The following is a 16,968-nucleotide window of genomic DNA, read 5'->3' as shown; positions in this document are numbered from 1 at the left end:
GGGACCTTTGTGAAGTGACTTCCCCTTGTGCAACATTGAGGAAGCTGAAGTAGCATCATTGATGTGTTGAAGCTCTGTGGCACTTTGACACAGCAGGGTATCTTGGCTGCTTCTTCTGTGAGACCCCATTAGAGAGCTTATGTGGAGGGTTTTAAACATCCAGCGTGGCCCTTGTCATTGGTCTAAAACGGCATAATATAGAAGAGTTTAGTTATTATGTCTGTTGTGAGCACCATTATGGAGAAAGAAGCATCAGCTTATGTGATAAAGAGAAGTAACATGACTGGGTGACTTTGCTTTAAACTTACTTTAAAGATACTACTCCTTGTGTGACTTTGTTGCCATGGCACTGCCAAATTTACAACAAGCATTGGCAAAGCTAATACGTTTTGTCTTTATAATGCAAGTGCCTAGCGGTTGGCTATGCCAATGTTTGTCTGTATTGTTTAAAACTGTAAAAGAAATAATTTCGAAATACTGTAGGAAAAGTAAACACATATCTTATGGTACCTCAAGGCTATACATTGAATTCAATGTTTTCAATAGTTATAAATTACGTAGCACATTTTTCAAATACTTTTCGCTCAGGGAACTCTGAAAAGAATTAAAAAATAATAATGAATTGTCAGAATGCAAAGAGAAACACTTGCCAAGCCCTAATTTACCTTCCACAGGATTCAGCTAGTTGGTCCTCTGCAGTAGCCCACAGAGCACATTTATGGGCTTACATGAGAAATGCAATGCTAAGTCAGCTTCTACTTCAGACACAAGCTGAGTGAGTGCAGCAGATGGCCCTTCCTCAAGTTCCATTAAGAGCCTTTGTGGTGAAAAGCATGTACTTTCATGCAGTAGGTGGAATGCAGGAGATAACACAAAAACAAACCTTAAAGTCTGCTCTTCAGCAGCACCCAGCAAAAATATCCTTGTTGCTGTAATTTTACAGGCAAGTTGGGAGGGGTGGGGAGCAACACAGGGAGTGGCTTTGAGGAGCAAAGTATTACACAACGGTGAAAGCTAGGAAATGCATGCACTCTCATAGAGTGGTGGATGAAAAAGAAAAAAGTAGTTCCCTATATGTGAGCAGTGGGAGGATGCAAGTGAGACAATTACAATGATGTTGAAGAGATTATATGCTCCAGGAGAGGGGCAAATACACAAAGAGGGAGGCAAGGCACCCAATAAGAAGCAAGCAAATGAGAGTGACAATGAAGCCAATGATAATCAACCAGACAGTTTGCGCTTTGCGGTAGGCAGGACCTAAAAAGAGCCAAAAGTTCTAACAGCATACACACCTTCCACAGGTAGGCTAGCAGCAATAGTCTGGGCGAGTGGCCATTGTGTAATGAAAAGTGGCAAAGCAAGTTGGCGAAGCATCCAAGTACTTGGAGCTCTCCATGGGGACAGTTTCATGACCGGTTTAAGACACAGAACAGATTAGTCTAGAACTGCTCCTAGCTCATGCCTTTATTTTTAGATCAGCTCATATGCAAAAGAATGGCAGTAATGCCTCTTTGCATTGAGTGATCACTATAGAAAGGATAGGAAATTATCAGTAGAGATTAAATGCAATGGAAAGTATTTGGGTTGGACATGCTCTTGGCTGATGTTCGAGATGTGGGATGGGGCTTTTGGCGGGCATCGGACAATTGTAAATTATCTTATTGTTTGAACTCATAATTTCCACACAGAATGAGCCAGAGATTGGACATACGTAGAGGGGTAATCTGTTGGAAAAAAACAAGTTATGTTCCTACAGTACATGAGGTGAGTATGTTCAACCAGATGTTTTTTCAGCGGCAGGGCTCACCAGGAAAAACATGTGTGAGAAAAGTTATAATTAAGGCTATCAGGTCTCTATTTGTAAAGATTTTTTACCTATAAATATAGACAGAAAACAATATTTTTCCCATCTAGATGGATTTACAAAAACACAAAAAGTCACGTTAGGCCTTGTGATTGTTTGCTTTTCCATTAAGTAGGCTTTACCAGCATGGAACCTGCAAACAAGCAGTACATGCCCTTGCAACCAATCTGGCTTTGTAATTATTCCAGTGCCCTGTTCTCCTTGGCCAACAATGCTCACTTACTACATCTATGCTGGGGTGGAAACCTGCATCAGATGTGTAAGAATCAATTTCATTGAGACTTTATGCAAAGCTATTTCTTTAAACAAAACATGCAATCTTGATGTTTCAGAACCTGACAGGGTTAGTTAGGGTGGGAGTTTTGTACAGAATTAATTTGATTTTCATCAGACCACAAAGAGTGCATCCTGTGAATAGTGGTAAGCAGCTCGAGGAAGCATGCACTGCTGTGCACTGAATCTGACACTTTAACACAAACACTGCAACTAGCCACTCTGCCTCGGGCTATACCAGTCATTAAAAGCCGTCTGTCTCCTAATAAGCCTTCAGCTGCTTCTCTGGTCTATAAATCAGGCAGTACTTGTCTACCTTCTGGGATTTAATACAATAGAAATTCAATAATCATCAGTGTCTTTAATAGCACTGTGACACAAGTGTATGTTTGTACTGAATATGGCAGATTTATAGTGCAAGAACGTCACAGGCATCAAATAATTGAGTGTGTATTTCTCATACAGATTTGTGAAGAAAAATCGTATTTGCTTCAGTTTTTTCATAGATCAAGAAAAACATGTAGAGCAGGGGTCTCCAACCTTCTCACCAGTAAGAGCTTTTTATGTTCATTGGAAATCAGCCTGAGCTACTAATATTTAGTACAGTGAACACATCAAGCCAGATTACATCATTGAGCACACTATGCACGTTTACTAGCAGTAAACACGTCCATACATCAGGCAGAGTTACCAGCAGTAATGTAAAAAGGTTGTTGCCAATTTAGGATGCCTTGTCATGGGTAATACATAACAGCCATAGGTGCAGTGCTCCTGGCACCAAGGTAATAATGTTAGTAATAAGTCTCTCCATCACCAAATTAATTATCAATTAATAGCAGGTTTATGTTTGTTTTGGGAAATTCAACTATTATTCACCTAGTATCAGCTTATGAGATCTAAAAATACAGACATTCTAGCCTCAAATACACTCTTTTCAATCTTGGAAGACCTATACTAATTGATCCAAACAAACGTTTCTGATTTATTGGCTGGACTGCATACAGGAGAGCTACTTAAAGGATGCTGGAGAACTACCAGTAGCTCACGAGCTACTGGTTGGAGATGCCTGATGTAGAGAATGCTGTTAAATGAGAAATCATATATAGGAGCAGTACAAAAAGAGCTGTCAACTCACAAACTCCATAAACCAGTTATAAGATGCCCTATACAAGCTAGAGAGTCAGATGCAAAACTGCGTTGAGGAAGGAGTTGATGACGAAAGAGCAATAGCAGATTTCAACAATCATTGGCAAAGCCAGGTCTGGCCTTGCGTGCCTGCAATGTGTTTTTCAAAAAAGTCAAAAGGAGTAAAAAGCAAAAATGGAGCGTCCTAAACATGGCCTGCATAGTTTTTCAATATAAAATAGAGTAAAAAAAAAAGTTCTGTTAGAAAACGTAATAAAAAAATAAAGCAGAACTTAAAGGAGGGATTGGCCTACCAGCCCTGGCAAAGAAATGGACAACTTTTTAGGTAGATGCGTGTAAGCAAAATGCAGCCATTCACATTGAAGAGAACCAATGCCTGCAGTGGACTGACCCAATGATCTATACATACAACTTTATATCTGGAAAAATGAGACTAATGAAAACTAATATTGCACATGTTACTACTGCAGTACTTGTAATACTGATCTGTGCATGCAAATTGATATATGACGAGAGAGAATGATGCACCAACAGTCCTTGTTTAACAAGTGCAACGCACCGATCATTTGAAGACTTCTCTGTCATGCCTTTTGTATAAAGCAGCACCAACAGCCCTTCATTCCACAGCACTTAATTCCTGCAACTAAACAGGCATTCCATACAGCGCAATGTGTTTGGATGTATCAATCAATCAGGTATTTATAAAGTGCTGCTTATCACCCAGAGGGTCTCAAGGCACTGTGGGAAAAGGTACGGATCAGTCGAAGAACCAGGTCTTGAGGTCCTTCCTGAACTGGATCAGCGAGGGGGATTGCCTGAGGGATTGATTGATGTACTGTAGTCAATACAAGACATCAGCATTTCCCATCACACTGTCAATGATTACACATTCCTTTCAATGTTTCGTTCACTTTCTTGTCAGGTAGGAAAGGGGCCCAGAGGACACCTTTAGTATCACATAAGGCTATGGGATTGTGAACAAACTCCAAAAGCTAGAACTATGTTACATGAGAGCACACTGTGTGGGGGACTAGAAAGAGGTCACCCAACGTCAGTGCTCAGATTTTATTTATTTATTATTTCATTTTATCAGTCATTTTTTTTTTCAGGAACATAATAAGTAAAGTAAAACTATTTTGCGAAGCATAGGTTTGTTATATGGTTCCTACTAAAAGAACAGGACAGAGTATTAGGACGACAGAACTTCAGAATGCGGGGACTGAGTCCATCCGCTTCATCAGTAGCTTTTGTCCCGATTCCTGGCTAGCTCACAGTGTCTCACCTATACCCCAACATTACCAGGGTAAAAGGTGATTAAAACAACCTGAACATGACTGCCTGCTACCCTAGAGAAATGTGGAAACACATCACACCCTTTTGTTGGCTTACTCATGCATTCCCAGGTGAAACACAAGAGAGATACAAGATAAGTTTGCAATCTATTTATTGAAACTGTCATAGTCTTGCATAGAGAGAATGAGCTGCAATAATTAGGCAGATAGAACAAAGCAACGTTACCAGCATTATCGACCTGGTGAACAGAATAAACATTCTAGCCATGGCAAATGATTATAGAGATTCTTAAGTATCACTAGCCCTAAACTGAAAGCATTGTGACTAGACCCTCTGCCTTTGCCTGATCTAAGAAAATACCCTTAGCGTCCATACTTGGAGAACTGAGCCATTGAATCGGCTGGTGGTGTAGATGGCAATCCTTCTCTGCAAACTGGAGGATCAGCACCAGCAGAGCTGCATATCCAACACAGCATTTGTCGCCAAGTCGGTCGTGGCTGTAGTGCCCCTCTGTCCCAGAAAGGTGAGGGCACAGTTCATATAATGAACCCACAATGTGTTGGAGGTACTGCTCTGAGGCAGTAATATATTTAGAGGTTGGAAGGTGTCTCATAACAGGCAACACAAGCACTAGGAAATCTTGTACTGTACTTAGTGTTGGATAGAGCATACTGATTGCTTAGCTAGAAAGACTTTCTATAAACAAGCTATGTGTGCTGCGCCGTCTCAGACTATTATTGTGCAAATGCGAATATATAAAAAACAATACTGCTAAAATAATATTAGCCAAAAATATGCAAATAAGAAACTAAAATGGAGACCCACAGAGGGTCCAAGAGGGCCTCAGTACAAGTTTTAGGCTTTTCATCTGTTTGGCAGAAGACAATATCTTCAAAGAAACATCAAAGAAACATCTCAGACCAGGCTCTTCCATACAGCTTCGATCATGAAGTTTGTTTACTGCAAGAAGTGGAATCATCAGTGCTCAGGGCACAGTTCTGTAGAATGCTCAGGGCCACCATGTCATAGCATTAGACGGATCTTGTCCGTCAACAATGCCCTGAAACCACATTCTCTGAAAAACCATCTTACTATCCACTGTCCCACCTCCAGTAAAGACAGGGCTACCAATGCACAGCAACCCTCTAGTTGAACAAGGAGAAACTGACTCTAACCTTTGGATGGAGTCCACATGTTCCAGACAAGGTGCTGGAATCCACACCATCAAGTGGCCTAAGGCCACGCGTGGACATAACACATGGTCAATTCATCAATTAATACATACTTTTTTTCTTGAAAAGGATCTTGCATCCAACATATTGAGGGGTTAAAAGCTGCAATGCCACGTACGGAGGAACAAAATACACAATTGATTTCAACAGAAGTAACCATAATATTGAATATATTCATAGATGCCCTTAGTATTTTCAAAACAAGCAAATTAAATCAGCAACTGGTGATCAAATGATAGTAGCGGAACTAAAAACGTCTCTGAAAAGCCAAGCACAGCACCTTACCTTGCTGCCTTTGCCTTCAAACACAGACTGGTGGACGTTGCATGCAAACAAGGAGTTAGGGAGGTCGTTGAAGTCCGTGATGACCTGGAACTGTTTGCTGAGGACCTTTCCTCTATCAGATGAATAGAGGAGAAGTTCCCCACTCTCCGTAATCCGGACCCAGTGACCGGCGGACTCTCTCATTCCACTGAAAAGGGATTCTCCTCGCATACCTGGTGAGATGAGAAAAAATGCAAACATGGTAAGGGCAGGCTTATACCAACAACTGCAGCCACAAAACGCTTCAAAATAATAATAAAATAGTAAAACGTGCTGTTTTTTGCACTGAGATAAAGCGTTTTCCAACTAGATGGTAAAACTACCAAGTTATACAGGCGCAACACATTCCCTAGTTATCTGTAGCCAATAAGTATCATTGGCGTGCATTCAGCGCCTATAGACGGATGTGAGAGCCTATTTCCCATTCCATAACTTTGCATTTTTGTTTCTAATTACCTTCATTGCGGAGTAATATTGTCATGTACCATACTTTCAGATGTCATTATTTTGTTTTTTTAATATTTTTAAATACTTTACGTTTTTTCTTTATATATATTTAATTGTAGCTCCCAACCCCTTAAAACCCTTAATTCTAGCCCTGATCCCTAAAACGCCCTTTAAGCAGTTCAAGATAGATAGATAGATAGATTTTAGTGTATTTTTGTAGTCGTTTATAAAATCTACCTACACACAATAGAAATAGTGAGGGCATACCCTATGTGCAATGCCTGGACAGAGAGTTATTACATAAACTAATGCATTTTAGTCCAGGCGGGTGATATCAATTGCCACTCTAACCTGCTAAGTCATATAGAGCTTCACATCTGTAAAAACGACCCTATCCATTTATTTACACTCAGTATCACATTCCCATCATCAAACATCTATTGGGCGATGTATTCGCCTTCTGAGTACGTTCCCTCTGGTTATTTAGGGTTGATTTAGAGTTTGGCGGACGGGTTACTCCATCACAAATATGACGGATATCCCACCTGCTGTATTACCATTCCCATAGGATATATTGGGATCGTAATACGGTGGACGGGATATCCGTCACAAGCCCACCGGCCATACTCTAAGGCCCATATTTATACTTTTTTGCGCTGCATTTGCGTAATTTTTTTATGCAAAAACAACGCAAACTTACAAAACATAATTGTATTTTGTAAGTTTGCGCCGCTTTTGTGTCAAAAAGTGATGCAAACGTGGTGCAAAAAAAGTATACATATGGGCCTAAATCTGGCCCTAAGTCTCTAAGCATGACAGAACATTTATTTAATGACTGACCAAACCATTCTGACATGTTTTAACATTGCTTTTGGCTTATTCAATTTTCAGCCTGTCGGTCCTGTGCTACTCCACAATTTAATCAATAACCTCTTTAACAAAATTAAATAACACCTGAATATTCTAATTAAAATCAGGTCCACGTGTTAGGTGAACCTTCTAGAGATCAGTTTAAATAGATCTGTTGTGTATACAGATAGAATTGTGTTTAACAGAACATAACTTCTTTACTAAAACCCAACTTCTGAGCTTCATAGTGAAACATGTTTCTCTTCTGTTTACCACAGACATCGCAACAGTACATATCAGTATTTTGTTTACCACAGACATCTCAACAGTACATATCAGTATTTCACATCCTGTCCTCTATAAATTATTCCATATTTAAAAATAAGTAGTCTATTCATGCTAACTTAATTAAAATAAACAAGTAATTTAAAAACTACATCACAAGTAATGTGTAATATAGCCCAGTATTGCCATCTGTGGTTCAGGGAAAATGTACCAAACCACACAGCCCTTGCTTTATTATGTAGCCTCTGCAAAACAATAGAGCGCTACAAGATAAGTCCTTTAATGGCAAGATAGGACCCTACACCATATCTACGATCTTGCCATGCAGTGCTTGTGGCCTCCCATATGACATCAATGAGGAATTTGAAATGACATCAGTGATGACATCTCACATTAAATAACATAACATCACTGATGAGATCATATATGATATCATCAATGATATCATCAGTGAGAACCATGTTCTGAACATTAATAGCATCCTTAAATGGTTCCATGACAAAATCAATAGGAGTATCACACACAATTTTTGAATGCAGGGCTTGAAATCTTTCATCCTCCCAAACCACTAAACCACCAACTAGCAATTAGGTTACTATAATATGGGTACTTTGGATACATCTGTTACAGTGTACATTGATGGCCTACTTTACGGCGACTTTCATTCACATCCAACCATCCAAATGGATGATTTGCATAAAAAACAGTCTTAAACACAATCTTATACCAATTGTAAGACTGTGAACATCAAGTAGGCAAAGATTAATCCACAGTAGGGACTCTATTCCCCATCTCTGGTATCACCCTATGTGTGGTATAGATGTGTGTACTTCGCTGTGGTTAGTATACCTAATACGTGATTGGCTGTCAAAGCTTACACTTGCTGGAATTCTACTGTCAAATCCCCGTCGTCATTTCAAGTATGGTACTAGCTGCATTCCTTTAGATGTATGACATAGCTCACTTATTAATCAAGTAAATACATATTGAAGAAGAGAAAAATGCAAGAAAAAAAACTGTTTGACTGGACTCTCTATGTTTAACCTTATCATTTATGAGAAAAGCACTTAAACTATGCCACTATCAAATAGACAATACATAGAAATTTCAAAGAAATCCCAATCTTCTTGTGCGAGAAAGTGGGTTAGTTGGGGTGGTTGGTACTCCACAACAAGTAATAATGGCACTCTTCTTGTTAGGTCCAGTAAAAGTTTCAGTAATTTAAACCTGATCTCAACCCATGGTAACCGTGTCACAGAGAAGACAGGCTTATCTTAAGAAAATCTGTAAAGCACTTAGAAGTACCAAAATAGTTAAAAAGTTGATAACACAACACGTTAAAAATCCCACTCCAGCTGTTTGTCAGCTCTCCCTCACTGCAAGCTGAGTGTTTGCTGTGACTTGGTGGGAGCTTGGTGACTCCCACCAAGTCACAGCAAACAGCTATGTCCCGGGGGTGGGCATCCTGGGACATAGCAGGAGCTGGCCCTGGGGGAATTATTGGTAACTATAACTCGTGCCTCTGACATGCGCAATGTTTTCTTAAAAAATCTTAGTGCAAATATTACATTGATATTATTAGTGATGTTATCAAAGATGTCATGAGTGCTGTAATTTGTAGGGTAATTAGCAATGCATGGCAAGGCTATGAGTTATAGTTACCGTAGGGCATGGGTTATAGTTGCTTGAGATTACTCTAACTATAACAGGTGAATTTCTGTGGTTTTGTATGTTTAAAATGTGGGCTTAACTATAATGTCCCTGTAACCTTTTGTTTTTTCAGTGAATTTCTATGATTTTTTCATTCTATTTCCTAACTATAATGTCTCTGTAACCTTTGTTTTTTTTCATTGAATTTCTATGTTTTTTTTTAATGTATAACAATTTTCATTACTATACGTTAATCCAGTCACCACGCCAACGGCCGTGCGTGGCGGCGGTTGGCCACAGGGCATGGCCTGGGGCCAGGCCCTGAGGCCTAACCCCTATAGGCACCCAACCTTGCATTGTGCACGGCCTTCACCGGTGCACGGCAGGGGATGCCCGCAAGCCCTGGCCTGCAGCCAGACCCTGCAGCCAACTACCCTAACCACCCAACCCTACACTGAGCACGGTCCATTGTCCGTGCACGGCAGAAGTTGAACGCAGCCTGTCCCTCTGGGTCTAAGAATAGGTATGAGAGGGTGTATCTGGGGGTGAGAGTGGCTGTGAGAGTATCTGTCTGGGTGTGAGAGTGTGTGCATCAGTGTCTGAGTGGGTGCATCAGTGTCTGTGCAGGTCTATAGTGGGTGCATGAGAGTGTCAGTTGGTCTGTGAGTGGGTGTGTGAGAGTCTCAGTGGGTCTGTGAATGGGTGTACAAGGGTCTGAGTAGGTGTCTGAGTGGGGACGAGAGAGAGAGAAAGAGAGTGAGAGGAAGAGAGATAGAGATAGAGAGTTTTTTTAGGCTTTGATTGATGATATACTTAGAATGAGATATTTCTGGACAGATTGAAAAGAAAAAAATATTTGTCAATTAATAAGAGTGAGATCACCTTTCAGTATGAACTTTAAACTTTGAAGTTTAAAAGAAATGAAAGGAGGGAAATGATCACGGACACACCTGGAGTAGAACCTTCAACTTTCAGTGTGAGGGTCTGTGACCTTAACCATTAGGCCAAAGGTGAGTGCTTGATGGACTATTTCTAGACATACCTATGACATGCAACTCACACATGTGAGAGGAAAGAAATGCAAATGTTAACCGTTACTAGAAGGTTTAACAGTCAAAACACTAGTAAATAAACAAACACACTGTCAAGCGTTACTAGAATTGAACCTTCAGCCTACTGAGTGACAGAACCAGAACTTGACCATTAGGCCAGCAGTGACTCTGTTCTGCATCCACATGTAACTATAACATTCGTACCAAGCATCTTGCTGGTGTAACTCGTTTAAGTCATTGCATGGAGAGATCATGCAATGACAATCTCTCTTTCTCTCTCTTCCATTCCGTTATGGGATGGAAGAGAGTGAGACAGATTGACAGGGCAGGGGGGGAGCCTCAATGCCTCCAGGGTCCTATCAGTCTCCCCGTGTCCTGCAGGAGCTGGCATTACTCCCAGAAGCTAAGAGCTGCTTTAAATAGCTGGATACCTGCTTGTGTGAGCAATGTTTCCATCTGTCTTCCCTGCATGCATATTTGCATGCAGAGAAGACAGATGAAAATGCTGCTTTCTGACAGTGGGAGCTCTTTGACAGCCCCAGCTGTCATAAATCAGACTTTACTTTTGCTTGGTGGGAGCTCTCAGCTCCCACCAAGCAAAAGCACACAGCTGTGTCCCCGGGTGGGCACCCCAGGACATAACATGAGCCGGCCCTCGGGGTGGCGGCCCCCAAGGCCATCATTGGCTCCTCAAGGTGGGGCTATGCAGCCCCTCTCCAATGCTACACAGCCCTGGGGAGGTGGTGGTCCCCGGTGCTTGGGGGTCCGAAACAGACCCCCCTCATTCTTTTTATCATAGCCCCAAGGAGGTGGTGGTCCCCGGGGCTGCAGGGGACCACGTTGACCTTGCACCATTTTCTGTAAAGCACTGGGGAGGTGGTGGTCCCCAGGGCTGGGGGAGGCTGTGTGCCCCCACTGCATCATGTTTGGGTAAAGCCCCGGGGAGGTGGTTGTCCCCGGGGCTTCAGGGGGTTCGCGCGGCCCCACTTCACAATATTTGCCCCCCTGCACTCCATATGATAAAAGCCCTGGGGGAGTGGTTGTCCCCTTGGCTACCGGGGGGCCGGGCGGCCATCCCCACATTAAATTTACAATGTCCTAGAGATTTGGCCGTCTTGGCCGCCGTCAGAATAAAGAAGCGCATGAGTCCACACTTCTTTTTAAAAAAAATGTTTTTGCTGGATCCGCCGTGAATCGCAGCAATTTTTTTTTTAAAAAAATGTGTTTTAGCTCTGGGGGCCCCTTGCCTTTTTAAAAAACTTTTTATATGAGACTCGGATAAAGCCGAGTCCCAAGATGGCTGCCAACACTTTCTGGTTTGAAGTGTTGGCAGCCAATCAGAGCTGTGCATTTGCCGTGCACAAGCTCTTAATCTTTGTGAAGCCACAGATATGCAAATTTATTTTCCCTTTAATATCTCCAACACTACAGAACGGACTTGCACCAAATAAGCAAAAGCGTAATCTGCATACCAAAAGCTAGCTTTTCGTCCAGTGGTTTGGGCTGTAGCCTTGTTCAAAGGTCCTATGAAAATTGACTTGAGAACACACAACTTTTTGACCCCCCTTTTTCTCAGTCCCCACTTGACGGATCATCCCGAAACTTTCTGTGCACAACAAGAATCACAAGAGCACTTTTTTGGGGAAAATGTTGTGAAGATTCGTCAAACAGTGCCAAAGATGTAGGCAGGTCAAAATGGCTGAAAATACCAAAGGTTACAGGGGCATTATAGTTAGGAAATAGAATTTTAAAAAACCCTAGAAATTCACTAGCAAACCCAAAGGTTACAGGGGCATTATAGTTCGGTTCAGATTTTACATACACAAAATGATAGAAATTCAGCATCTATAGTTATACTTATTTCAAGAAACTATAAATTGTGCCCTAATGTAACTATAACTGACGCCCTGCCATGCACAGTTTTCTCATCAGTAATTTTATTGGAAATGGTACAGTGATATTATCAATGATGTCATAGCAGTGCATGGTAGGGGTGCGAGTTATAGTTACCTTAGGGCACAAGTTATAGTTTATTGAGAAAAGTATAACTATAATGGCTGAATTCCTATGGTTTTTTATGTGTAAAATCTGAACCTATCTATAACATCCCTGTAACTTTTGTTTTTCCAGTGAATTTCTACGTTTTTTTTTACTCAATCTCCTAACTATAACATCCTTATAACCTTTGTTTTTTTCAGAACATAAAATAATATTTCATTACCATCTATTAATCCAGCCACTGCCACACACAGCCTTGACCATGCATGCAGGGAATTGGCTGCAGGGCTTACCCTGTGGCGAGGTCCTGCAGCCAACCACCTGCATGCAGCTAACCCCTTGCTGCACATGGTCTTTGGCCATGCTCAGCAGGAGGTTGGCCGCAGGGCATGGCTGCATGCAGCCAACTGTGAGTGTGTCTGTGAAAGGCTGTGTGGATCTGGGAGTAGGTGTGAGTCGTTCTGTGGGTGTGTAACTGTGTGGGTGGGTGTGTGAGTGGGTGTATGAGTGTCTGTGTGGTTCGTGAGTGGGTGTGCAAGTGATTTTATGGGTCTGGGAGTGGCTACATGGGTGTGCGTGGGACACTTACCCTTGGGTGGCTACACCCACTACAGTGACCATTTCCTGTGGGAAGGGTCACTTCCCTAAACTTCATTGGATATTTTCCTGCCATCCAACATGAAGAAAATGAAATGAAGGGTCCACTTCCCATGCAAGCCACCAGGGGTCGTGCATGCTCAGTGAGGCTACTCCTCCTATCCTTTGTCTGGTTTCCCACCTTTCCTCCGGCCAAACGTGGGGGTTTGCAAAGGGGGAAGCCATCTGCTGCTAGCAGCAGTCCTGGCGGCTCGATTTTCAGGGGCAGTAGCCCTTTGAAGCTCACTGCCAGGGTGTTGCACATTCCGGAGAGAGGGGGTGTTAGCTCCTCCACTCATGGCTCTCCCCCATGTTTGTATATTGGCTGGATAGAACCAGTCAGCAACTACGCCAATTAGGATAGCTTTAGCAGGGGGCAGCTCTAATTGACCCCTGGGTACATTTAGGGTTAAATCCAAGACTGGTACCAGTTTGGATTTATTATTCTGTGTTGCCTGATACCAAACAACCCAGGGTGCAGAGTGGCCATCATGTAGCTGGGGAACTCGTGTTTGACCAGTGTCCAGTGCATGTACTTAAAATGGCTGCTCTGTTCACTCACTATGTCCCAGGTTTGGCAAGGACATAGTGGGGGCATATTGATCATGCAATTATGCCCTCACATATAGTATGGTGCACCCTGCCTTAGGGCTGTAAGGCCTACCAGAGGAGTGCCTTACCCATATCATATGCAGGGTAGGGTGGACAGGGCACACAGGGAGTGTGCCATGTTGAGTTTATCTTTTTAGGTTTGTCCCAGTACACTCAGCCTGCAATGGCAGTCCTGGGTACAGGGCCTTAGAGGGTGGCACAATCAGTGCTGCTGCCCTCAGGGCCCTACTCATAGTATCCCATGCCCTGGGTACTGGGGTACACATTTACAAGGGTCTTACAGTATAATGTAAGAGTGTATCCAATTGTGCCAAGCATCACAACAGATTTGGGGAATGAGCTCTGGCCGAGGGAACCTGGTTAGCAGGGGCCCTGGGCACTACCAACTTCTAGAAGACATCAACATCAGGCAAAAAGGGAGGGCTAACCATGCAAAAAGAGGTCTCATCTCATGCGCTGTATCCGCGGTGAAGCTGCGTTTCTAGATTTACATAAATATTTTTCTTTAATAACTTCAAAACTACTGAGCAGGTTAACACTAAATTACACAAAGCACTCTTTCTGGACCAAGATCTAGCTTTCTGCCAAATTTGGTGTAACTCCATTCAGCGCTTCGGGTTGTAGCTGTGTCTAAAATCCCCCCAGGAAATTGCATGGCGAAAATGTGTTTTGGGACCCCCCTTTTTCTTGTCCCCCGCTTCACGAATTACCCTGCAACTTTTCAGACAGCAGCTGAAGTGAGTGGCAAACTAGTTTTGAAAATGTCTGGAAGATTCGTCAAACGGCGCCAAAGTTATTAGAAAAAAGTTATTTGCTTTAACCATTAAGTTTGATTATAAATTACTATTAAAATGAGCCTTGAATCATTTCCCTAGCTGCTCCCAAACTGACGTTAAGCATTATTACGTACTTTAATGTATCCCAGTGCTTTACTATGGGAGAGCCAGCCTTGCAACCGTGTAGAAGGACTTTGGAGGTTTTTCACTGCCAGAACATGCGAAATATAAAATATATATCTCCTACTTTTTAAATACCATGCAGCCTGCCCTCTGCACATTCAAGACCTGCATTAGGAGTGACTTATAAGTATTAATAATTTGGTCTTGGCAATTCGAGGTGTAATGGTGTTGTCAATGGTACTGTCTTTTACCAAGTGTGTGCTGCCTTTACAGTGTGTGTACTGGACACAGTGATCACCTTGTGCAGTTGGTGGTTACAAAGTGTACAGTGTGTGAAAAGTGCACAGTCGGTGCAGGATGTACAGATGGCGATGGAGGCACAGTGCGTGAAATATGCAGTGATGCATCCCATAAAACGTACAGTGCTTTCATATACTACAGCATGCTCCGTGAGTGAATAATGTACAAGAGCGGGTAAATTTTACAAATGTTGCATTGCTCTGAGCATATTATAGACCTTCCAAGAAATGTCTGGGGTGCCAGCCACACAATTCACCGTGGAAATGGAATTTAGCATTGTACTTGCAGCCTACAGCATGCAGTTTATTCAGTTATGTAGTAGTGGTGACAATGACGATAAAAATAAACAGTTTAAGCAGTGTTTTCGGCACAGAACACATCAGGCGCAATGTAATGTGTACAGTGTCTATTCATACAGAGCACGTACAACGTGAGTATGTTTATCTTTAAGCGTTATTGTATTTTAAAGCAAGAAAATCGCCAACTAGGCACCAGGTACGTACACTGATTATGAAAACAGGTTTTTAAGAAAAGCAGTCAAACATCATTCCTTAAGAAACACTCTAAGACTGGCTAGTACTTTAAAAATAGAGGCCACAAGAAAACAAAATACAAAACAAGCATTTGAAATGCAAAAGGTCTCACATTTGTGAGAGTTAGAGCTATTGGCGTCGTAAATTACAATGTCTTTTACCTATGTGTTTTGGTTTGGAGTGTAGTGGATGTATGATGAGAGACGCAGCTGCAGCACTGCCTGAGGGACTAAGAATGGGGAATTACCACTGGGAACAGAGACACAGCTGCAGCACTGCCTAGAGGACTTAGAATAGAGGAGTTACTGATGGGACCAGTGAAGCAACTAGCAGCACTGCCTTGAGGACTAAGAATGAGGAATTACCGATGGGACCAGAGAAGCAGCTATCAGCACTGTCTAGAGGACTTAGAATGAGGAATCATTGACTGGACCAGAGAGGCAGCTAGCAGCACTTCCGAGAGGACTAAGAATGAGGAATTACCACTGGGACCAGAGAAGCAGCTGCAGCACTGTCTAGAGGACTTAGAGTGAGGAATTACCACTGGGACCAGAGAAACAGCTGCTGAGAATGAGGAATTACTACTGGGACCAGACAAGCAGCACTTTCTAGAGGACTTAGAATGAGGAATTACCACCGGGACCAGAAATGCAGCTACCAGCATTGCCTAGAGGACTTAGAATGAGGAATTATAGACGGGACCAGAGAAGCAGCTAGCAGCACTTCCTAGAGGACTAAGAATGAGGAATTTCTACTGGGACCAGAGAAGCAGCTGCAGCACTGTCTAGAGGACTTAGAATGAGGAATTGCTGACGGAACCAGACAAGCAGCTGCAGCACTGTCTAGAGGACTCAGAATGAGGAATTACCACTGAGACCAGAAAAGCAGCTGCAGCATTGCCTACAGGACTAGGGATGATGAATTACCAACGGGACCAGAGAAGCAGCTTGCAGCATTGTCTAGAGGACTAAGAATGACGAATTACCACAGGGACCAGAGAAGCAGCTAGCAGCACTGCCTATAGTATTAATAATGAAGATTTACCACTGGGACCAGAGAAGCAGCTGTAGCACTGTTTAGAGTACTTTAGAATGAGTAACACTAAAAGCGGATGAGTGTGTGTCTGCCGAAGGGTGCAAAACACAGAGCCAATTATTTCTAAAATGGCAGGGAAGGAATAGCGGCTTGGAAAACATCAATTAAGTATACCCGAGCAGAGGCACAAGAATAAACAAAACCTGAAACTTTTGGTGCCTTTTTAAACACAGTGTTTTCACTGGTGTGGAGTGAAGACAATGCTATGAACTACCAAAAGAACAATAAGGCTGCAATGCCCAGACGGGAGGAAGGAGGAAGGGCCATCACACACTGAAATGGTTTAAAGCATGAACACGCGTGAACGTAGTGTAATGGGCAAAAAAAATTTGTTTTAGTGAAATCTTCACGGGGAGAACTAAGCCCATAAAGTAGGGACATTTAGAAAAATGAATCAATAAAAAGGAAGCATTTAAGACAAGCACATCAAAGAATGAAATGCAATAGTGGACGTGGTTTAAGCCCATAGACTGAATACAG

General features: G+C 42.3%; 1 protein-coding gene across 1 annotated transcript in view; it reads right to left on the bottom strand.

Moving 5' to 3' along the window:
• The window catches only part of RCAN2 (regulator of calcineurin 2), a 309,461-nt gene that overhangs the window by 273,547 nt on the left and 18,946 nt on the right, over positions 1-16,968 (bottom strand). The window contains exon 2 of the mRNA XM_069236088.1: positions 6,094-6,305. Within this exon, the coding sequence (XP_069092189.1) occupies positions 6,094-6,303 (210 nt within the window). The 5' untranslated portion in view covers positions 6,304-6,305. The remainder of the gene's footprint in view (positions 1-6,093; positions 6,306-16,968) is intronic.

Source organism: Pleurodeles waltl, chromosome 5 (genome assembly GCF_031143425.1).
Source record: "Pleurodeles waltl isolate 20211129_DDA chromosome 5, aPleWal1.hap1.20221129, whole genome shotgun sequence".
Taxonomy (NCBI): domain Eukaryota; kingdom Metazoa; phylum Chordata; class Amphibia; order Caudata; family Salamandridae; genus Pleurodeles; species Pleurodeles waltl.
This window is presented reverse-complemented; position numbering and strand designations above follow the sequence as displayed.